The sequence below is a fragment of the Carettochelys insculpta genome, chromosome 1, assembly GCF_033958435.1.
Source record: "Carettochelys insculpta isolate YL-2023 chromosome 1, ASM3395843v1, whole genome shotgun sequence".
NCBI classification, from domain to species: domain Eukaryota; kingdom Metazoa; phylum Chordata; order Testudines; family Carettochelyidae; genus Carettochelys; species Carettochelys insculpta.
The window spans coordinates 228,298,582-228,323,073 of NC_134137.1; the positions used below are offsets into that span (position 1 = coordinate 228,298,582).

Genomic DNA, 24,492 nt, shown 5'->3' on the forward strand with positions numbered 1-24,492 from the left:
AGCATCTTTGGCTTCTTTGTGACCATCCTTTAAGATCAAAGCAGGGCAAGGGAACACTGATTCCATAGTTAGAACAAGATGTGTCTAGGGGAGGTATGTGCCAGTAGTGACACTCTGAGCCTGTTCTCCCAAGGCCTGGAGTTTAGTGCCTATGGAATTCCTGATGTTCTCCCCACTGTGCGGAAGTCAGTGACATGAGCCGCACGGCTCCCCCAGCTCTTCTGGAAATAACCTGTCACACACACAGCCCCAGGATGGAATATAAGGCACATGTTTATTTTAACAGACCTGTCCCCTCCCAGCCCACATGGCAGCCCTGTATCTTGGTACGGTGCTCTCTGGCAACGAGTGCCTGGTGACAGTCCCTGCACTCCTGTTGGCTTAAGCCCAAGCCCACCCGGCAGAGACACCACAAGCTCTGGGAGACTCTTACGCCAGTCAGAGCACCACTGTTTTGAGCAGGCTTCTCTGCGAGCTGTCGCCAGGTGGAGGAGTGGAGCATTCGGAGTTTTCAGCCGCTCTGCCACAGCAGGACCAGTGGGGACAGCCGGGATGACCTTTGTGACCATGCCCACAGCCTTGGTACCCACCTACCCATCACCAGGATAGAGGAGAAACACCATTAGCATTGCTGAAAATAGCCGCCAGCAATTTCTGAGCGTGTCACCAACCCACAGTGGTTTGCCCCTCAGGGAGCGCCCTGCGGGAGGGCCACGCACACACAGTGAGGTGCTCCTGCTTCGGGCTGGCTGGGCCAGAATCCTTCATGCAAACTGGGACAGAACATGCGATGCCCACCGCCCACTCTAGTAATCTCCAACAAAAAGCTATTAATAGATTCATAATGTGTAAGGCCAGAAGGGACCATTGTGGTCCTCTAGCCCAGGGGCGAGCAAACTTTTCATGCTGTGTCCCCACTTTTCATCCCTGCTATTAGCCAGGGACCCCAACCTGAGGGAGGACCACAGGAAGGGATAGGGGTGGGGGCCTGTGCTGGCAAGAGGTTCAGGTGCTGGGCGAACAGCGCCTCCTCCTAGGGGAGGAGGGAAGTGCTATGGGGCAGGCTGGCTGTGGTCTCATGAGGGTAACTTGAGTGCTATGTCGGGACAAGCCCCCAGCCAGCCCCACCCCTGCTGCTGGGAACCAGCTGCCTCAGCCTGGCAGCAGGGCAGGTGCCACAGGTGCACCTGCCCCCTCTGCCTGATTGGCCCAGCACGATTGGCTCTCCTCCCACACTTGCAGCTTCCGCTGCATCGCCAGCCCTCTGGTGTGGCGGCAGAGGGCTGGGAATGCAGCAGAAGCTGTGGAGGGGAGCGGGGGCCTACTGTGCTGAGCCCTCCACCCCCCTTACAAAGTGATACACCTCCCCAGTTTGCGTTCCCCTGCTGTTCTCTGACCTACTGTGTAACACAAGCCACAGGATTTCCCCAGAATAATTCCTAGAGTAGAGTTTTTTAGACAAACATCCAGTCTTAATCTAGAAGTTGCTATTGATAAAGAATCCCCCATGACCCCTGGCAAAGTGTTCTGATGGTCAATTACACCCATGACAAAAATGGAAATATTTTGTAATATTTTAGGAGTATTTTTATGTGTGCCTCAGTCCCCCGCTAACCCATGTTACATTGCTTCCCAGTTGAGGGGATGGCAGGGGATGAGGAGGAAAGGATGAAGTTTGTTTGCAGTGCAAATTAAGAGAGACAGATGTATATGTTACCGCCCTGTGTTGGTGGAATTAGTACAGTCAGTAAGGCACTGGGGGAAACTGACTCAGATCAACAAGGGGCCCAGAAAAACAACACAGGATCCGGTGACTCAGGATTCAACATGCAGCAGCAGGAAGCTCTAGCCAGGAGAGCTGTGACCTGTGCGTGGCCCTGTGTGTAGAACAAATGCCAGATGAGTCCGATGGGAATAAAGAGCTATTTCCGAGAAGTAGCTGGGAATGCTCCACTGGAACCGACTGAGGATGTCAGAGAGACCGATCCTGGAAATGGATTTCACTATAGCTTGGCAGGTCAATTGCTCTGGCTTGACCCGAATGGATTATGCTTTAGCCTTTATGTCTCTGTGCTAAGCAAAATGCTGTGTTCCAGCTGCCCAACGAATCCCACTCTGTTTTAAAAGCGCCTGTTTGGAGTGTGCCTGCAAACACTGCCTGCAGTGCAGCAGTCCCTGAAACATGCAGCAGTCTGTACCAGCAGTCTAGTTCAGTTGGGTTTGCTGAGCCGAGCTCACAGTGGCTACGTCTACACGTGCACCCAACTTCGAAATAGCTTATTTCGATGTTGCGACATCGAAATAGGCTATTTCGATGAATAACGTCTACACGTCCTCCAGGGCTGGCAAGGTCGATGTTCAACTTCGACGTTGCTCAGCCCAACATCGAAATAGGCACAGCGAGGGAACGTCTACACGGCAAAGTAGCACACATCGAAATAAGGGAGCCAGGCACAGCTGCAGACAGGGTCACGGGGCGGACTCAACAGCAAGCCGCTCCCTTAAAGGGCCCCTCCCAGACACACTTTCATTAAACAGTGCAAGATACACAGAGCCAACAACTAGTTGCAGACCCTGTATATGCAGCACGGACCCCCAGCTGCAGCAGCAGCAGCCAGAAGCCCTGGGCTAAGGGCTGCTGCCCACGGTGACCACAGAGCCCAGCAAGGGCTGGAGAGAGAGTATCTCTCAACCCCCCAGCTGATGGCCGCCATGGAGGACCTCGCTATTTCGATGTTGCGGGACGCGGATCGTCTACACTGTCCCTACTTCGACGTTGAACGTCGAAGTAGGGCGCTATTCCCATCCGCTCATGGGGTTAGCGACTTCGACGTCTCGGCGCCTAACGTCGATTTCAACTTCGAAATAGCGCCCAACACGTGTAGACGTGACGGGCGCTATTTCGAAGTTACTGCCGCTACTTCGAAGTAGCGTGCACGTGTAGACGCAGCCAGTGTGAAGCAGAAACCCAGAGGCTCTGTCTAGGAGGCGGTGAGGATGCATGGCCTGCCCTTCACAGAACCAAAGAGCACTAGATTCGGAAGGGACCTCTAAAAGTCATCAAGTCCAGTCCCTGCCCTCATGGCAGGACCAAGCACTGTCTGTATCAGCAGTCAGCAACCTTTCTACGGCAGAGTGCCAAAATATAACCTTTTGACCTCTACGTGTGGTCTGAGTGCGGTGATACTTTTTAACGTCACTAACAGTCCTACTTACAACTGCTTCATTAACAAACAAATAACGACGCGGAGCTTTACCACTGGTGCATTAAATCCGCTACTGTGCCACCCTTGGCATGCGTGCCAGGGGCTGCCAACCCCTGCACTAGAGGATGACATGGTCTCACACTCTAAGCACTTTACGTGCACCAGGGTGCCAGTCAGCAGCAGCGTTCCCTGTAAGCTGAGCACTTAGGCACCCTTGCGCAGCAGAGATTCAAGTGCCACTCAGTTGATTAGCAGAGCAGCCACACAGCACGTTTCTACTGGCGGTGCACATCACAAATTTATTCCACCCATGAATGTAAAAACTTAGAAGGAACACCAGGCTGAACACTGGGGCCTGAGACCTGCGGCGCCCCAGGAGGCTGCAGGGTCTGTTGTCAGATGCTGACGGCCAGGCCAGGCCCGGCTCTGCCCTGCCAGCAGTCACACACACACATAGCCGGCACTGACAAGGTGCTCCGTGGCAGTCGAAGCATTTCACCAACAGCAGCTGGTGCAGTACATGATATTACCTCTTGCACACACACCCAGCTCTGCAAGGACCCTCCCCCAGGTAGCGCCAGCTGCTCGAAACACATTGCATTGGCTGCTGTTCACATGCTCCCTGCCCTCTCGGGGTGCGAGGGGGGAGACCACGGCTGAGCAGGGAACCCTCCCACCCCGTTGGACGAGGGAAACCTGAATGGAACCCACCCATGAGCAAGAGAAATTCAGCAGCCCCCTGGGCAGCTAGGACCCTCTGTACCGGTGCTGACAAGTCCGAGTCATCCGCCTCTTAGTGACAGAGGAGGCAACGCTTTCAAAGTCACAGTGATCAGATCAAAGGCCACGTAGCTGGAGGTCCTGGGTGGGAGAACTGATGAGACCCTGGTGCAAGGCAGTCAGGACACAGCTCCCTACCTCTGTGCACAGCCTCTGGTGGGACCCCACCCCATACATGTCCCCACCCCTCAGCCCTCCATGCAAGCCCTGGATCAAACCCTTCCCCCAGTCCTCCACAGAGCAGCCTCCTGCCCTCCGTGCACAGACCCATTTTTCATGCCAGCCCCAGCCTGAGTCCCCAGCTGCACAGTGCCTCCCCCTGCAAGGCGGTGCCCACAACCTCCGCTCAGGGCTCACAAGGAGCTTGCTGTCCAAAGCCGCACACAGTGTCAGGAGTGACCCTGAAACTCTGGCCAAGGGGAGCCACAAGTGGCTGTGGGGGGCCTCCCCTCCCCCCTCACGGCACTCCCCTGTGACATATCTCCGTGGCAACTGGACCCGCCCCACCCCTTTAAGGGACAGGGCAGCCAGGAGCAGGCGGAGCAGCTCAGGGTCTGGGGGCAGCACAGGGGAGGGAGGCTCAGAAGCTGGGGTTTGGGGGTGACCCTACAGTTGGAGGGTGCTGTGGTTTGCAGGCCGGGGGGCTGGGAAGGGCAGAAGAGGGAACTGCAAGCAGGTCTGGCACCGTGGCCTTGCCGACAACTCCTCTGAGCCCTTCGCAGCCAGGGCAGATACAGCAGCTCAGCTGGACAGTGCCCTGCCCCTCTCTTCCTTCTGTCTCCCCAAGTAACTCCAGCCTCCCAGTGGCCATCAGCTTCAACTGTCCTCCTTAAATGGTACAGCAGAAATGTGGCACTTTAAAGACTTTTGTTGGCAGTACAGACTAACAGGGTTAGCTCTCCGTCACTACTGCTTGAGCGACATAGCCCACACCGGTCTGTATCCCGCTTCCCTGCAGAAACAATCAGTGGCCTCTCTTGAAGGGACTAAAGCGCCAGCTCCGCTCCCAGGGCCCCTTATTGAGTCCTGGGGAGAAGAACGCCTCCTGCTGATACCTGTCCCCCAGAACACTGACCTCTCCCCCTCCCCCCACACACAATGCGTCAGCCACTTGAGGCTCTTGCTTGTAACTCTGCTCAGAGAAAGTTGTGCAATGTTTACCTCTGATTAAAAGCAGGCAAGTAAATACAACAGCTCCAGCAGCAGAGGCACCAGTCTCTGGAGAGCTGTGTCAGGGCTGCAAGCTCCCCGCTGCACAGGGCGGGGGGTGGGGGGGGAGGGAGGAGGGGCAGGGCTGAGCTCCAGCTGGAGTGCCAAGGAAAAGCCGCTGGCGTACCGCTCTTGTCATGTGTGCTGGGGTTGCTGACCCCTCATCTGTATCATCCCTGTTAGATATTTATCCAACCCTGTTCCGACAGATTCTACAACCACTTTAGGCAATTTATTCCACTGTTTAACCATGCTGACAGGAAAGTCTTTCCTAATGTCCAGCCTAAACCTCCCTTGCTGCAGCTTAAGCCCATTGCTTCCTGTCCTACCATGAGAGGCTAAGGAGAACAATTTTTCTCCCTCCACCTTGTAACACCCTTTTAAGCACTTGAAAGCACCTTCTGGAAGAGCGGGCGCCCTTGGGGATCTGGCACACTGATGGAGTTCCTCCAATAGATTGGTTAAAAGCTGGCGGGCGTAACAGATCCCGTAGAACCGTGACAACCTCCTTTGTTAAAAACGTATGTCTTATTGTTCACGCTGCCTGCAATACACCACGAACCTTCACTGCATGAAGTCTCACCATGCCGACTTGTACCAACCCTTGGTCTGCATGGAGGGGGAATGTGCTCCTGTCAGAGCTGGCTACAGCCAGGTCTGGGGGATGGAAGGAGCCATTTCCGCTTTTACAACCAGCAAACCTTACAGAGACAAACAAGAGTCTTGTGCAGGGATGTGGAAACCAGCTCTGATGAAATCACTGACCCAGCTGAACTCTGAAAGAATGTTTTCAAGAGACCTCCCCGCAAGGAACGCGGACAGAGCCAGAGCTCAGAGCATTCCAGCCCCGCAAGGTCAAGAGAAGCAGAGCCGAACATTTGGAACAACACTGTTTGCACTTCATCCATGCCTTGGTCCTGGCCCAATTCTAGCAGACTGCTGCTGGCCTGTGCTGCTATGGTGTGTATGCCAAAGCTGAAGTGGGCCACGGTGATTATAAACACAGTGCTACATGAGAAGGGAGGGAACATGACACATGTTCTTGGCTCAAACAATTTCGGGTGAGCAGTTTAAATGTCAATGGAAGTTATGTACCAGAAAACATTCGGGGAGCTACATGTGGAACAAATATTCAAAACTGGGTGCTTCAGCCTAGCAGAGAAAGGTATAACATGGTCGAGTGGCTGGAATCTGAAGCAAGACAAATTTAGACAGAAAATAGAGAGTACTTGTGGAACTGTCATGACTAGAGACAGGTGGTCAGTCTGATGCAGTGGTCAGTACAGAAGTCAGGAACCAGGCAAGGGTAGATAGGGGGAAATCAGAATGCAAGGTAGGCCACAGGGCTGCATGAGGGTCAGACCAGATATCAGGATATCCAACTTCAAGACAGCCAGAGGGCAATCAGACAGTCAAGAGCCAGGAAGCAGTCAGGGTTAGGTTACCAGGAGATCAGAAGCAGGTATTATAATAGGAAACAGTCTTAAGCAGAGCCAGTTCAGTTCCATGAACAGCTTTCTAATCCTGTGCTTGGCTTAAATATGAGCATGGACCCAGTCAGAGCCCCAGTGTTGTATCAGTCAGAGCTTGGGACTAGAGTCCTCTGTCAGAGTTCAGTTTCAAGTTCTGGTGATTGCTGGCAGCCACTGGGTAACGTGTCTGAACTTAACTAGCACTAAGTGCCTTGGGGTCACTGTTCAGGACCTATGGTCCCTGACGACAACCTACCTCGTGTAGCAGTGGATTCTCCATCAGAGGCTGTTTTAAAATCAAGACTGGATGTGTGCCTACAAGATCTGCTTTAGCGATTGTTTTGGGACAGTTCTCCAGCTGGAGTCACACAGGAGGTCAGATTAGATGATCACAATGGTCCCGTCTGGCCTTGGAATCTACGGGGATCTGGGATTTAGTGCTCACCTGGCATGGTCCCTCCACAAGCGCAGCGAGCAGTTTTCTGGCCTCCACTGGAGCAGAACGTGCAGCAGTGAAACACACCCTGGTGTTTGCGCAGTTGGTTCTTCACAGTCAGAGTGAACGGTGAGCCCTGCAGCGCACAACACAGCAGAGGTAGTCATGCACCCAGCTTACCTTGCTGCTGTCTGAAGGCACTGGGGGGGGTGTTAAACATTCCAAAATTTATAAAATTGTTAGTGTGATGCTATCAACCACAGACCAGTAAACCTGACTTCAATACCAATCCTCTAGAGGAACAGGATGTGAATGGGAAAACCCAGCATGACTTCCACAAATGAAAACCCAGCATATGTGGTCCACCAGAATACTTTGGGACAGCCAAAACAGCAGATAAAGGAGAAACAATGACCATTTGTTTGGGCTTTCAAAATCCCTTCAGCAGAATCCCTCACAAAAGGCAAGTAAACCTCTGGTAGTGGTAATAGATAAGCACTTAGGAAGGGGACCAGCAGGGCTGCATGGGCAGCAGGAAAGGCTGTCTCACCATGAGGAACAGCTCAGTGGTTAGAGCATTAGACTTATAACCCAAGGTTGTGAGCTCAATCCTTGAGGGAGCCTTTCAAGGGCCTGGTGCAGGTTAGATTTGTAGGTCCTGCTGCGAGTGGAGGTGACTAGACTTGGTGACCTCTCAAGGTCCCTTCCAGTTCTAGGGTATGATGCCAGCAGTGGGGAGTTCCCGGGTGCCACAGAAATTTTTAGAGGGGCTCAAGAAGGCTGCAGCATGATTGGAAGGGCCAGGCTAGGGTGCTTTCCAGGAGGCTGCTTCATGGGTGGGGGGAAGCTGCTGCCAGGGATGTGGAATCAAGTTGCTGGGTTCCACTGGGAGGAACAGGGCATGCAGAAGGAGTGCCAATGGAACAATACCTATTGCATAACAGAGAGGGAAGAACATGTCTGTAGTCAGAGCAGAGGGAACTAAGAGATATAGGGATTACCTAAGGGGAGAGCTCATTGGGCTTCACTCACTAGTGCCCTGCCCTTACACGAGTTCTCAATCTGTGGTCTGGGACTCTAGAGTGGGTGGCCAAGGCTGGCATTTGACTGCCTGGGGCCAGGGCCCAAGCCCTGCTGCCTAGGAGGCTTCAGCTTTGTGCAGTGGGGCTCAAGCTATAGGCTTGGGCAGGAGGCTTCAGGCTTATGATTTGGCCACCCACCTGGAACTGAACCAGCTGAGCTTGTGCTTCGATCCCCCTGCCTAAAGCTGAGGGGCCTGGGAGGCCTCAGCCTTTGATTCCCCCATCCCAGGATTAGGTCAAAAGGGAGTCGGGGTGATGAAGTTTGAGACTCCCTGAGTTACATCCATCACTGTGAGCTGAAATGTTACCTGCACGTGCTGCCCTTTGACATAGATGCAGACAGTGTATGTGCCCAGTGCCTCTGGAGTGTAGGAAATGTGATAAGTCCCATCCCTCTTATCACACACACTGGGCTTGATTACACTATAAATAAAAGACAGAGGGAAGCAAGGTCAGCAACCTGTAGAAGACTGATCTAATTGGTAATCACTTTGTGGATTAGATTTATAAGAAAGTTCTTACCCAGTTCAGGGACCTGAAACGTCCATGTATAAGAGAGCCCCTGAACTATGATGCATGTGTTATAGATTGCACACATATACCTACCATCAGAGGCTACCATATCTTAAGGAGGAGGGCAAAAAAGTCAGTTACGCTGCAGTAATTTACCAACAACCAGCAAGGGCTGAAAAAGGAGAAGCAGAAAACGGGTGTGGGGGGGGAAGAAACAATAGAAAAAAGAAGAAGCAGGGGGAGGAAGACAAGTGCAATGTCAGAGCATCATCTGGATTTCAGCCCATTGCCTTCTCTTTCCTATTTCATAGGTGCAAGAGGAAGTGGCAAAGCCCTTGACCTTAAGGAGGAAAACACAAGCATTTTCAAATTCCTAGAGGGAAAGGCTAAAGGTCAGCTCTCACTCTCATTATTGAGCCTGTAAAACACAGAGCCAGTTAAAAGGATTGTGCAAGCATTGCCAGCTGTAGCCACGGCAGGGTCTTACAAGAAACACCCTGTTCAGAGCTGTTATGACCACAGCACTTCAATACAACAGTGATGGGTCAAATGACCCATACAGGAGACAAAGACAGGGATGGAGACATCGCACACAGGCAGTATAGAAAAGCTTTCATTGAGTACAGCACACTATTTCTCTCCCCAGGTATTTTGCTCAGTCATGGATGAAATGAACGTCACCAGCACTAACACCACTCATGGAATTAGCAAGGCTGGATGATCAGATCTGACGAAATGGGTCTGCCCCATGAAAGTTCATCACCTAATAGATTATGGTGTTAGCCTTTAAAGTGCTACATGACCACTGGCTTGTTTTGTCAGAATACAGACTAATACACCTACCACTCTGTGACTATTAAAAGAGTTGGATGACTTGCTTGACCTTTTATGCTGATTCTTAGTCACTCTTGGAACACTGGGGAAGTTCCAGAGGATGGGAAGAAATCTAATGGTAAATGGCGAATATCAAAACAAAAAGGCAGTCCAGTAGCACTTTAGAGGCTAACAAAATAATTTATTAGGTGGTGAGCTTTTGTGGGACATACCCACTTCTTCAGACCATAGCCATACCAGAACAGTCAGGTATTTTGTTTATTTTGTTAGTCTTTAAAGTGCTACTGGACTGCCTTTTTGTTTTGATAGAACGTAAACAAACACTGCTATCTCCCTGTTACTATTCTAAATGGTGAACAGTCACAGAGAGGTAGCTATGTTAGTATGAATCTTCACAAAACAAAAACGCAGCCCTGTAAGCACTTTCAAGACTGACAAAATAACAATAATAAACTGTTTAGACAGAAATTATTTTCTTAGTGTTTAAAGTGCTACAGGACTGCATTTTTGTTTTGTGAAGAGTGAAGGGGATGACATGGGTGACTATAAGCCTTTCAGTTTGACAGTGCTCCCAGGCAAGGTAATGATGTGGCAGATAAGGGACTTGGTTAATAAAGAATTAAAAGAGAGTAATAAAATTAAGGACAATCAACATAAATCTACGGCAAGTAGATTATGTCAAATTTCCTTGATATCTTTTTGACGAGATTACAAGTTTGGGTGATAAAGGTAATAGTGCTGATGTAATATATTTAGACTTCTGTAAAGTAGCTGACTTTCTGAATTGAAATTAGATATAAAATTAACACAGCACATCAAATGGATGAAAAACTGGCAAACTGATAGGTCTCAAGTTGTGATTCTAAACAGGGACTCATCCTCTAACAGCTGTGTCTCTAACAAGATGCTGGTGCAATCAGTTCTTGACCCTATGCAGTAACATTTTTATTAGTAATCTGGGGGAAAACATAACATCATCACTAATAAAGTTTGCAGATGACACAAAAATTGGGAGCGTGGTAAATGATAAAAATGACAAGTCACTGATTTGGAGTGATCTGCATTGCTTGGTAAGATGGGTACAAACTATGAATTTTAATATAGCCAAATGTAAATGTATACATCTAGGAACAAAGAATGGTGACCATAACCTGTATGGGAGACTGTGCCCCAGAAAGCTGTGGTCTGAAACAGATTTGAGGGTTATGCAGGATAGTCAGCTGAACATGAGCTCCCATATTTCAGGGGCAAAAATGTGATCTTTGAATGCATAAACAGGGGAATCTTGAGTAGGAGCAGGGAGGTTATTTTACCTCCTTTTGTATTTGGCACTAGTGCAACCATTGCTGGAATGCTGTGTCTAGTTTTGGTCTCTCCAATTCAAGGAGGAGGTTGATTAAATTGTGGAGGGTGCACAAAAGACCCATGAGACTAATTAAAGGATTAGAAAATGTGCCTGATAATGATAGAGTCAAGGAGATTGACCTTTTTAGTTTAACAAAAATAAGATTCTGGGCGATTTGATCAGTCTATAAGTCTCTACATGTGGAACAAATAATTTTACAGAATTTTAGCCAAACTGTCAAGGTAAGTAAGGAAGTGTCTACAGATACTGTGTTGCCCTAACCACACCAACATAAGCCCTATGGCTCTCATGGAGGAGTTATGTCATCAGTGTTGTAAAGGGCACTTACATTGGCAGGAGCAAGGCTGTAGTTCACAGGTGGCCAATAATTTTTGATGGAGGGGACACCCTAAGAATTTGGAAAGTAGTCAAGGGCTGCACTCTCCCAGGATATTAATGGAGGAGGTGCAGGGTCTTGGAAGGACTTTGGGTACAGGAGGGAACTCTGGGTGGGAGACTGGGGTGCCAGAGGGGTGTGAGTTCTAGGAGGGCGTTTGGATTGGGGAGGGGAATCTGACCTGGAGCAAGAAAGTGGGGCATGGTCAGGGAGGGAGTTTGGATGCAAGAGGGAGTTGTAACCTGGGACATGGGTGCAGAGGGTGTGCTCAGGTTGTGACCTGGGGCAGGAGGTTGGGGTGTGGGGGTGGTTCCAAATGCAGGCTTTAGCTGGGAGGCGCTTACTACAGGCAGCTCCCAACATGTTCCATATTTCGCGCTGCAGCCCCACACACCGCTCAGAGGTCTTTTGCTGGTACCAGGTTGTGTGTGTCTGTGTGGCACACCCCTAGCAGGGAGGGGAGCAGCAGGTCTCCCACAAGTACTGTCCTTGCAGCTCCCATTGGCTGGAAGGACACGGATTGCTGATGCTTTAACAAAGGCATCTTATAAAAATGCCAATCACCCTGTTAATTTAAATGGGTGTTAATAGAAACAAAAGTCCTCGTCCTCCATTGCCTGGGATCATGTGCAGACACCCAGTGCGGTGTAGCTGTACAATGCTGCCAAGTCAGAATGGTTTATACCCAAGGTGCCTTTAAAAATGTCCAAACATGGTGATAAAATCATGAGTAGACAGCTCTGTGGCAGAGCTCCAAAAGGTCATAATTAACCTCAGGGCTGCACTTGGACAAAGCACCTTTGTGCCATTCTCTCTATAGATCCTGGCCTGCCCTTGGAAGCTTTTTACTTACAGGGGAATGCAAACATGGAGGTACATAGAGATGGGGTGAGAAAGCCTGCAGCAGAGATGTTAAAGCAAGACAGAAGGCAAACAAAACCACTCTGGTCATCCCCGGGAAGGTACAAACCAATCCTTCTTGTCTCTGTGGGTGATAGTGACCCGGATGGGCTCTCCTCCTTTCCCCATCAGCTCTCCGGACGTGTCATTACACACCAAAGTAAAGCTGGCCAGCTGATTCTGGCGGGCCCCGTGGAGATCTGAAAGAGAGAGCAAACTCTCTTTTACTGTTCTTCCAAATGGGACTGGGAATAGATGTGCTTGACATCAGCCAGCAGCTTCCCAGCTCCCAATCTCTACAGTCTACTTCACTCTGTCTAACCAGGATTTGACCAAGTTCCCCATCGTGGCAGTGTCTGAGTCCTTGCCAGGAAACGTTGACTCAAATATACTTCCTGTGTCCGGCTGGCCACGCCTCCCCACAGATGGCACATGTGCCCTGATCTGAAGATGCAGGTCAGTGCTATCCCTTGATTTGTGAGTGCTACCAATCATCGTTTCAGTCCCCAGAAGAAGGGCTGCTGTAAGTTAGGCTTAGCTCTGAAGGGCACACTGTGACAGCTGAAAAGACCCAGAGTGCAAGGATGCTCCAGCTGCACCCCTTTACCCTACTACACCCCCTAAGAAAAAAGGACGATCCAAAGAACTACAGACCAGTCAGCCTCACCTCAGTCCCTGGAAAAATCATGGACGGAATCCTCAACGAATCCATTTTGCAGCACTTGGAAGAGGGGAAAGTGATCAAGAGTAGTCAACATGGATTCACCAAGGGCAAGTCATGCCTGACCTATCTGATTAGTGTGTATGATGAGGTAACTGGCTCTGTGAACATGGAGAAGTCAATGGATGTGAGGTACCTTGACTTTAGCAAAGCTTTTGATACAGTCTCCCACAACATTCTTGCCCATAAGTTAAGGAAGTACGGATTGCATACACGGACTGTAAGATGGAAAGAAAACTGGCTTGACAGTTGGGCCCAACAGGAAGTGGTCAATCGCTCAGTGTCTGGTTGGTGGTTGGTTTCAAGTGGAGTGCCTCAAGGATCAGTACCGTTCAGTATCTTTATTAATCACCTGGATGAGGGGATGGATTGCACCCTCAGCAAGTTTGCAGATGACACTAAGGTTGGGGGGGTCAGGTAAGTACATTGGAGAGTAGGGATAGGGTCTAGAGTGACCTAGACAAACTGGAGGATTGTGCCAAAAGAAATTTGATGAGGTTCAACACGGACAAGTGCAGAGTCCTGCACTTGGGACAGAAGAATCCCAAGCACTGCTACAGGCTAGGGACCGACTGGCTAAGCAGCAGTATGGCAGAAAAAGACCTGGGGATTACAGTGGATGAGAGGCTGGATATGAGTCAAGAGTGTGCCCTTCTAGCCAAGAAGGCTAATGGCATATTGGGGTGCACTAGAAGAAGCATTTCCAGCAGATCTAGAGAAGTTATTATTCACCTTGACTTGGCTCTGGTGAGGCCTCATTTGGAGTATTGTGTCCAGTTCTGTATCCCCCAGTACAGAAAGGATGTGGATGCATTGGAGAAGGTTCAGCTGAGGGCAATGAAAATGATTACAGGTCTGGAGCACATGACCCATGAGGAGAGGCTGAGAGACTTGGGCTTATTTAGTTTTCAGAAGAGAAGACTGAAGGGCGATTTAATAGCAGCCTTCAACTTTTTGAAAGGGGCTCTAAAGAGGATGGAGAGAGACTGTTCTCAAAGGTGACAGATGACAGAACAAGGAGTAATGGTCGGAAGTTACAGGGGGAGAGGTGTATGTTGGATATTAGGAAAAACTATTTCATCAGGAGGGTGGTGAAGCACTGGAATGCATTGTTTAGAGAGGTGGTGGATTCTCCATCCCTAGAGGTTTTCAAGTCCCAGCTTGACATAGTCATGGCTGGGAAGGTTTAAATGGAGCTGATCCTGCTTTAGGCAGGGGACTGGACTAGATGACCTCCTGAGGCCTCTTCCAACCCTAGGATTCTATGTCCCTGTGCACAGTAGGGTCAGATACAGAACCACTCCACTGGCTCTACAGCAGCAGGGTTCCCCTGAGACGGAGATTTTCTCCAAGGGCTGGTTCCATTGGTTTTCCAGACCCTTGGGGCCACAGCTGGTGTAAAGAACCTGCAGCAGAGATCAGGGCTGTTGGGGTAAGTTGCCTCTCTGAGCAGGAGTGGCTTTTTAATTGCAAAGGGCTGGGACAGTGGTGGTTCCTTCCATCCCTTTCCCTGACAGAATTCATGTGTCACAGCTCAGAGGCCAAGGAAGACAACCCTGGACTTACAAGTGTAGAAGGATCACCAGATTGCTTCAGGAAATGTAAGAGCAGTTCTTTCCTCTTCTTTTAAAAAGCTGTGACACTAGAGGTATAGAGTGAAGTAAACCTATAGGGTAGGGACAGCCTAACTGCTGCCTAGGACAGCCCGCTAGCCCATATTTAACACAGAGACAGGGGCTGAAGATGATGTCCCAGTGCACAACATGATCATCTATTCAGACCAAGACAGCATTGCACAGTGGGAGCTGTCATCTTGGCAGGCCAAGCTTACATCTGCAGTCAACACGCGAGAGGATGAATGGAATCAAGAACTTCTCTTGTTAAATCTAGTCCAGGGTATGAGTAACCCAAAGTTCCTGCTCTCTCACAGATGCTCTGTGGCCTGCATGAAATGCGTCTGACCGCCCCACAAAGTTCTTGGTGGGCAGCTGTCTACGTTATGATCTGCACTAACTGGTTCCCCAGTTGTCGTTTTCAGCAGAGGCCAAGGACTATCCGTACCAAGGAGACTGAACTGCCAGCTCAGCCACAGAGATGGTCTGCGCAGTTCAGTGATGAGAGACAATGCCAGGAGGCAACAGGAAAGAAGTCTGACCTACTACTGCATGCACTGTACCTATATCCTGGATAAACTAGGGCAGTGGGGCCCACAGCCACTGTGAGCACTGGAGCAAGGTGGGAGGGTGCCTGGCTCCATGCCCCTTCAAGGAGAGGGGCCAAAGGTGGAAGGGATGGGGCCCAGGGCAGTTGGCCCTTTGTGCTGCCTGGACCGCAGCTCTGGGTCCCCCTTCCCTCTCCCTTGGAGCTGTATGGAGCAGTGCTGCGGTGGCACTTCAAAGCGACCTACAGCACTGGACGCCTCTGCTGCCAAAGTAGCAGCAGAGCAGCTGGAGCTCCAGGCCCCTTTGGAACACCGGTCCCCCTCCTCCCGTCGACGGGCCTGAACTACGGTCTTCGGTATCTAGGGCTTCTGCAGAGTGGCTATGCAGCTGCTCAGTTAATCAATGTCATCAGTGCTACGGGCTTTTAGTACTCACCCCAATCCCTCCCACTTTTATTTGATCGCCGGTCAAACAGAATGGAGTTGTCCCCATACCTGCCCCTTGCAGGACACACTTGGCTGGATCAACGGCCCGACTGAGAATGGTCCCAAACACCTCATAGCCGCAGCACTGGCCGGCCTCCTCCTGGGGAGAGAACTGGATCCCATCTTCTGCTGCCAGGTGGATGTTATAATCCACTTTGTTCAGCTTCCTCAGCCGGCTCATCACCACCCTCTTGGTGAGAAGGATCTCCAGGTCTGAGCCACAGGTCAGCAGGCGCTCGGTAAACTCCACCCCAGTCCTCATGTCCATCAGCAGCTGCTCCAGCTGTGCCTTCTGTAAGTGCAACAGAGTTTCCTTCTGCACCTTCAAGTCTTGCAGCTGCTTTAGCAGCCGGTCCCGATGCTCTTCAATTGCCTTTACGTACCCATCCGCAAACGTGCGGATCTCCCCAGCCACTGCCTCCACATGCCGGCTGACAGCACTGCCAACTCCTTCAATGTGGCGCAGGGCCCCCTCCAGGGCGCCCACGTGCAGCTGGGTACTCGTCAGCAGCTCCCGCATGGCATCTCCATGCTTGTGGACGACACTGGCAGCAAAGTCACACTGATGCTGCCGGTGCTGGCCCACCACACAATCCCGGCACACAGGGTGGTCACACTGCTCACAGAACAACGTCAGGTCCTCGGCAGGGTGGGAAGGGCACAGGATGGGCTTCCCGGTCTGGCTGTAGCCCTCCAGGTCCTCTAGGCTCACCACAGCATGGGAAGCTGTTTTCTTCTGTCTCCTAGAAGGAAGTATGAGAGAGAAAGCTGGGCTCACCCACATGCGGCCTGCAGATTCCTACAGAGCAGAGGATGACGTCCTCACACACCGTGACAGGCAGGGGCTACAATATATGATACTGCTGCTTGCCTCAGAAGATGGCCATGTTGCATTACAGAAACTTTAATGTCCTCGGGTTACATCTCCATGTAGAAGAAGATGTAATCTGCAAACTGACACCCTTTATGCTAATTAATCACTGGATCCCTGGATGCCGACAGTGCTGTTCTCAGATGGGAGAACCAAGGGGTGGCTGTCACACCCTTAGTGCAAACTGTGTCTCTTTACAGAGCCTGCCAGAAACAGGGCAGCTGCAATGACCCCCAGAGCCCACTGTGATGAGTAGAGCAAGAAGGGGGTAGGTGCCACCCAGTGAGGACCAGCAGGCAGTGGCACGGAGTAAGTTTGCTCAGTCACTGCCTTTTCCACGGATGAGGAGGGAATGTCAGGCTACTACCCTGTCAGTCTGGCTCTCTTCCAGAAGCCTTTATTCACTCAAACAGAAACTTGTATACTCCTGAAGGGGAAATGGGAAATCAGGGTCAGGAAACAGCCAAACAAGGATCTGTACCAACATATCAACGTAATAAATATTCTTAAAGCCATCTCCCTTTAGACGCAGTGCTTGTTCCTGCTTAGCCCAGCTGAGCTGGGGTCAGGGCACATCTCTTGGGGACATCCAGCTGACAGGCCAGTACCTCACACATGGCAAAGCTCTCTCAAAGTTGTTCTATTTTATGCTAGCTGCCAACAGGCCCCAGGGACCATTTAACAGCTGGGGGGATCCACAGACATTAAGTCCTGGCAGTGCCTCCTTCCACGGCCCATATTCCTACACCAACAGGCGTGAGCGTCGGAGGAGAAGATGGCTCTATACCACCCAAGGATTCTCTGAGGCAGGGGGAATGCTGCAGGAGAACCGTAGGACAGCTCTAGAGCTGCTTTGCACCTCCTGAGCAGCACAAAATTGCCATAAGTCAGGGCCTGGCGCTCTCAGACATTTTCCTCATTCCTCAGTGAGAACTCTGCTCTTGCTCCCACTTGTGTTTTGCCTGCACAGGTGTCACACACCATTTGTGTAACACACCCCACACACACCTCTCCCTGGATGTCACCTCTGCCAAAATCCCTCACTGGTACACCAAAAAGGATGGCAATGGCATGCCCATCTTCCCAGAACTCCATGGGCTGCCTAGGACCCAGTTCCCAGCGGTCTTCCTGGAGACTGAACTCACACCTCTACAGATGGGGAGCAGCTTCACCGATAGTAATGGAGTGACCACAGTGCAAAAGTGGTATCAATAGATGAGACTGGAGTCAGGCCACTTCAGCTAGATTCTCTACAGCCTTGCACCTAGGACAGCTTTTTACATCAGTGTGAAGAGCTGCCATTCTGGGGCTCCATTCTTCTCTGTGCAGCATCTAGTGTAGTCAAATTAGGTGTAAGGTGCTACTTGTACAGAACAGTAACACTCTGGCCTGGTGTCACTGGTTGTAGAAAGCGCAGGGTGATGGGAATCAAGCCCCTGTCACACAGGTATAGGTGTCTACACATGGGCAAGGCAACAGAGAATCTGGCCTGATTCTTGGTAGTGCAAGGGACACTTTGGCTACGTCTACACGTGCCCCAAACTTCGAAATGGCCATGCAAATGGCCATTTCGAAGTTTACTAATGAAGCGCTGAAATGCATATTCAGCGCTTCATTAGCATGTGGGCGGCAGCGGCGCTTCGAAATTGACGCGCCTTCCCGCTGCGCGGTGCGTCCAGACAGGGCTCCTTTTCAAAAGGACGCCACCTACTTCGAAGTCCCCTTATTCCCGTGAGCTCCCCTTATTCCCCTTATTCCCGTGGGAATAAGTTTGGGGCATGTGTAGACACGGCCTTTGTGTTCTCCAAAGCTGTCAGGATGCTTCAAACAAGAAGAAAACAGGCCCAGAGCATGACCCTAGTATGGGGAACTTCCCTGGCCAATCCAGGGGTGCCAGAATGGCTCTAAACCTGGTCCTTTTCTAGTCCCCTCCAACTATGTGCATGCTCCAGCTGGCCACACAGATCTCATTTCTCTTTCTACTTGTAGCACTGCACTTCGGTCTCCTCACACAGCTTTACCACCACAGATGCAAGAACCTTCTCTGCAGCCAGGGCTGTCCTTAGGCACATGCACAGTATTCAGCTGTGAAGAGCACCACCAAATTTGGGGCACCGCTGTGCTCCAAATTAAGTAGTGCCCTATGCTGCTTAGTGCCGCCTAACTCAAGCATCCCCAATGCCTCGTCCTCCAGCTCCTGCTCTGCCTCTTAGCCCAGGTAGCCCAATCCCTTAGCCCTACCTCCACCTCCCTAACCCAGTGGCCCAATCCTTCAGCCCCTGGTGTATCTCCTGGCCCCAGTGACCAGAATCCTCCAGACCCTCAAATTCCCTGGTTCCCCGCCTGGCTCCTCCAAGCCTCTGCCTCCACTCCTCTGCTGCCCGGATCCAATGGGATGAATCCCCTGGCCTCCTGCCTTCCAGCCCCAGAGGCCAAACACTTCAGCCACCGGCCAAGCTCCCCTAGTCTCTCAGCCTCCCACTCTGCCACCCAGCCCTGTGGCCCCAATCCTCCAGCCTGCAGCACTGGTGGGCTGCACCACTCACTCTTCCGCCTCTTCCCCCACCAGCCTCTCTGCCATGTTCCTGCTCCCATAGCCCTAAGCACAGTTCCTCCCTGCAGAGCAGCTGCCCTGCTCCCCAGCAGGGAGGTTCAGGTGCTCAGGCTACACTGTGCACCAGAAGTCATTAGCACGGCCTGTCTGCAGCACCTACAACTCTAGCAGCCACCTGGTGCTTCTGTCTCAACACCTCTCCAGCTCTTTTCAAACCCCATCTGGCACTTCTCTTGTCTCCCCTGCCTCTTTGCGGTCAGCCTCAGTAGGAGGTCCCAGGACTTGGCCCAATGGAAGATGGATTGCCCTCTCTCCTTCAGAGCTGGGGTCCCTCCAGGGAAGGGCTGGGCAAGAGGCAGAGAGCCATTGCCCTGGCAGCACCTGATCTGGGAACAGCACACTTCAGTCTCCAGGGCTGTCAAGCTCTTATTTTTCTGCTACTCTACATTCACTTAAATGTGAAATAAACAAACGTCTCTTGGAGCAGTTACCAAAGTTTGGACTTATTGACTGGATGGTGCCTCTCGACCAGATCAGCCTAGGCAGATAAGTGCAGCACCCCCCCACCGTCAACTCTGTGGTTTGTCCCTACCTGGGACAGTATGTGGACCAGGAAGTATGTGGACCAGCTCATGAAGGAAATAGCCAGAACGGGCTAGGCACTGCAAACAGGAAGATATACAGGCCAGATCACCACAGTTGTTCATTAATTTGGGTGTTTCTGTTTTTGGCAGCCCAGCTGAGACAGCCGTGGCTTGACATCCAAGGATACTGAGAAACCACAGCTCCCATTCACTTCAGTTAGAGTGGTGAGCGCTCAACATTTCCAAAAAATCAGGCTCAAATCAGGCACTCAAAACCTAAGTGAACCCTTCTGGCCGAAGAGTTTACCATGCCTAAGTGCACAAGTGACACCATACATATATTACAAACGGTCATGGAGTTTTAATGGGGTGTGCTACCTATGGGCTGTCTGCCTGGGGTACCTCCTCCCATACCTGTGGGCTTGGCAGCAGAAGGGGCAGAGGCTGGCTTTGCAGGTGGCACAGTGCTTCACGGCTTCCCCGTCCGCACAGAGGTCACACAGCATTCCTGCGCCTTGTGCCTGCCTGGACTCCAGCAGCACCTCGTTCATGGTCAGGTGGTCAGTGGTCAAGTCATAAATACCACCTGGTGGCAAATCCACCTCGGTGTCACAGATGGGACAGAGGATGCTGAGCGGTGGCTGACGATGATCCTGGAGCCACGACCCATCTGAGGTAGAGTCTGAGTCCTCCCCCTGGATGCTGAGCACTGAAAAGGGTTCCAGCTGCTCAAGGCAGGCCAGGCAAAATGAGTGTAGGCAGGGCAGGATTTTGGGGGAAGAGAAGAGCTTTGTGCACAATGGGCACCTCGTTCTGGCTAAACCCCTGACCTCACCAGGGATTTTGGCCATGATTCCAAGCTGCCGCTGCTGCTCCTACAGGTGGGCCATCTTCTGAAATTCAGATTCTGGAATGAAAATAAAATCTATTTCACAAAAATCAAATGCAGAGAGAAATCTCTGAGCTGCAATTTATTTGCAAATTTGACTTCATTAACCAAGGATTAAACAGAGACTGGGAGTGGTTTGCCCCATACAAAAGGAGCTTCTCTGCCCTAGGTGTTAACATCTGCAACTTAGACTCTGACAATGGGCCATATCCCCCCGTCTTATTTGACTTGTTTTTTCCTCTTTGGATACATACTACTGATAATATCGAAACAAAAAAGCAGTCCAACAGCATTTTAAAGACTAACAAAATAGACTAGCATGGCTATCTCTTATTTTGTTAGTCTTTAAAGTGCTACTGGACTGCTTTTTTGTTTTGATAGTGTACAGACGAGCACGGCTATCTCTCTGTTACTACTGATAATGGGCCTTTTCCACTCTGACTGAATAGACTTTGTCAGCTCTGGCCCTCCACTCTTTAAATACCCTTCTGAAACTGCCACCCCACACTCACTCATGCATCTGATGAAGCAGGTCTTTGCCCATGAAAGGTTATGCTCCAAAATATCTTAGTCAGTCTATAAGGTGCCACAGGACTTCTTGTTGTTCTATTTCATACAGTAAATGTACAAAGAGCGCCAGGGCTGACATGAAAGAGCACCTCTCACAGCACAGCTGTGTCGCACTACCAACCATTCCAGCTGCAAGTGTAACCTGTAACTGCCAACAAATGGAAGCAAATCTGACCTCTAGAACTTCCTACCTAAGCCTCCGCCCCTTGAGAGAAAAGCCAGCTGGCTCCAAACTAAGGCTGGCCAGGAGACTCATTCTTTCTCTGTGTAAATGGTCTAAGTGCAACTACACGGGCCAGCGAACCACACCCAGCAGATGTGTGGTTCGCATAAGTGAGAGGGGGCATTTCGGCAGCATCTGCGCCAGGCGGAGGAGACAAAGCACTCTCAGGGGCCAGGCCCTCACCTGCGCCACTGTCAGGTGGAGGACAAGGCAGTAACTCTTGAAGCTTTGCTGTTGAGTAAGAGGTACACAGGGCACTCCGGGATTAAGGGGCACTTCTGGGCAGGGACTATGAGCAGCGTTCCCTGTGAGCTGTGTGCTTGGGCAGTTGCCCCAGGAGAGCTTCAGCTACTGCCTGGTGATTGGCAAAGCGCCCACAGCCACCAGCCTGTGCTTCTACTGGTGGTGCGCATCAGCACGCGCCTCGCCTCCCTGCGTGCAACATGGACTTCGCCTACGGACGGAGAGAGGGGAGGGGAGCATGGCTGTGAGGGGCACTCCGGGGGCGGCGGGGACATGCTGTCAGGTCTACCGGAGGTGCTCTCAGCGGGCACAGGGGCCCCCTGCCATCACTACCAACCCGCCGTGGGGGGAGCAGCACTAGGAGGCCCGGGGCTGTGCTCGGAAGGGCCTGATGGGGCTTTCGGGGGATGGTAAAGCCAGGTGCTGCCCCTGCGGGCCGGGCTGTGGCCGCCGCGGAAGGAAGCATCGCCGCGGGACGCGGGGTGCAGGGCTGGCCGGTGGCACGGCTGTGGGGGAAGGGTGCTGCCCGGCCTGGGGCACAGGGGCGCTCTAGGGTGGAGCTATGGGGCTGCCCCCAGCCGGGGACACGGGGCGCTCCCGAGGGCGAGGCTGTCAAACCACTGCCGGAGCACAGGGGGCGCCGCCGCGGATGCTCTGCCCGGCGCTGTGGGCTGAGCCCGGCGCCCCTCACAGGCCGCAGCGCAACTTACCCAGCAGCGGCGCCAAGGCCGCGCGGCTTGTGCTGGCCTGGCCCCGCCCCGCCCCGCCCCGCAGCCCAGGCGCGCTCGGCCCGGGGGCGGCCTCGATGCAGCGCCACTCAGCGCCCCGCCCCCCGAGCCGCTCCGCCTCGCTCCCTGTTTTGCACCGCCCCCCCGCCCGTTCCCTCTCTGCCCCAGCGCCCCCACGCGGGGCAGGACCTAGAGCAAAGCCGTCGGGCAGGGGAGAGGTGGGCCGCGGCTCTGGGGGAAGCTGGCACCTGCAGGGAGCTGCCCGGGGGACGCGGCTCTGCCGGCCGGAGCTAGCCGCATTTACCCCCCGGAGACAGCCGGGCGGTAGGAATCGGGCTCCCTTGTTAGTGTGTGTAGCACCGTGGGGGGAGGCCAGCGCGGGGGGCTACTGCCCAGAGGAGCTGGAACAGTTTTTGTAGGGGGGGAGCTAGGAGCCAATGAACCAAATTGTAAATCGTGCATATAATGGAGACCCCTTAAAGTCCGGGGGTGCTGCAATCCCCCACCCCCGGGAACACCTAGTTGCAGCACCTATGCTACAGGCTGAACTCCTCCCACATCCTGGGGACCTGGCTGCAGCCACACTTGAGAATTTGCCAGGCCACAGATGGTCAATATTAGAAGAATGGACTTGTCAGGAACAAATCATGCCAAACCACTATAGCTTCCCTTTTTTGACAGATTTACTGGCCTAGTTGGTAGTGGGGAAACTGTAGGCATGATGGCTATGTCTACGCTACAGCGGTCTTTCAAAAGAAGCTCTTCAAGAAGATCGCTGTGGAAAGAGCTTCTCTCAAAAGAGTGTGTCTACACACAAAAAAGTGGATCAAAAGAGTGATCTGCTCTTTCCATAGAGAGCATCCACACAGCCCCTGCACTTTTGAAAAAAAAGGCCAGGGATCGAAAAGTCAGGCCCCTTGAGAACTGCTCTTTTGGAAAAAAGGGCCCTGCAAGCCTCCGCACATTTTCTTTCAAAAGAAACTTTTGAAAGGGGGCACTCCTCCTGAAACGGGAGTGGAAGACTGATTTTGAAAGGAGCACCGAATTCTTTCTATTTACTTTCGAAAGAATGCTTCTTGTATGTAGACGTTCCACGGGACCTTTCGAAAGAGCCCCCTTCTTTTGAAAATCTTTCAAAAGAGCATGCTGGTGTAGATGCAGCGAATGTGTCTTGATTTGATTCAGTTCCACGTGGCATTTTCATAAGCAAACTAGGCTGCGTCTACACGTGCACGCTACTTCGAAGTAGCGGCAGTAACTTCGAAATAGCGCCCGTCACGTCTACACGTGTTGGGCGCTATTTCGAAGTTGAAATCGACGTTAGGCGGCGAGATGTCGAAGTCGCTAACCCCATGAGCAGATGGGAATAGCGCCCTACTTCGACGTTCAACATCGAAGTAGGGACGTGTAGACGATCCGCGTCCCGCAACATCGAAATAGCGGGGTCCTCCATGGCGGCCATCAGCTGGGGGGTTGAGAGATACTCTCTCTCCAGCCCTTGCGGGGCTCTGTGGTCACCGTGGGCAGCAGCCCTTAGCCCAGGGCTTCTGGCTGCTGCTGCTGCAGCTGGGGGTCCGTGCTGCATATACAGGGTCTGCAACTAGTTGTTGGCTCTGTGTATCTTGCACTGTTTAATGAAAGTGTGTCTGGGAGGGGCCCTTTAAGGGAGCGACTTGCTGTTGAGTCCGCCCCGTGACCCTGTCTGCAGCTGTGCATGGCTCCCTTATTTCGATGTGTGCTACTTTGGCGTGTAGACGTTCCCTCGCTGTGCCTATTTCGATGTTGGGCTGAGCAACGTCGAAGTTGAACATCGACGTTGCCAGCCCTGGAGGACGTGTAGACGTTATTCATCGAAATAGCCTATTTCGATGTCGAAACATCGAAATAAGCTATTTCGAAGTTGGGTGCACGTGTAGACGTAGCCCTAGGGAAATAGGGCCTAGGTGAAATTACTATAACATGGGTACAAACTAGTTGGAAGACAGTACTCAAAGAGCAGTGATTAATGGTTCTGTTAAACTGGGAGGCTATATCAAGTAGGCTCCAACATGGGTCCATCCTGGGTCTGGTACTATTCAATATTTTCATTAATGGTGTGGAAAATGGAGTAGAAAGTATGCTTATAAAAGTCAAAGGTGACATCAAGCTGGAAACAGTTGGAAGCACTGTGGAGAACTGAATTAGAATTCAAAATGCTCTTAATAAATGGAGACAGTTTGACATCAATAAAATAAAAATTAAATAAAGACAAGGACAAAAGTACTGCATTTAGGAAGGAAAAATCAAAT

At 51.7% G+C, this 24,492-nt stretch overlaps 1 protein-coding gene across 2 annotated transcripts; it reads right to left on the reverse strand.

Annotated features, from left to right (window-relative positions):
• Positions 1–257: 257 nt before the first annotated feature.
• On the reverse strand, positions 258–22,281 carry TRIM45 (tripartite motif containing 45). Of its 2 annotated transcripts, none has more exons than XM_075000836.1 (7): positions 22,187–22,281; positions 19,966–20,458; positions 15,552–16,285; positions 12,245–12,374; positions 8,494–8,608; positions 7,113–7,239; positions 258–590 (listed from the first exon to the last, which is right to left on the reverse strand). In XM_075000836.1, the coding sequence occupies exons 2-7, from the start codon at positions 20,400–20,402 to the stop codon at positions 439–441; spliced, it is 1,695 nt and encodes a 564-aa protein (XP_074856937.1). In that variant the 5' UTR covers positions 20,403–20,458; positions 22,187–22,281; the 3' UTR covers positions 258–438. The 2 variants fall into 2 exon arrangements, with proteins under 2 accessions (XP_074856937.1, XP_074856942.1); XM_075000841.1 differs by lacking the exon at positions 22,187–22,281 and adding an exon at positions 21,417–21,538.
• Between the last annotated feature and the right edge of the window lie 2,211 nt (positions 22,282–24,492).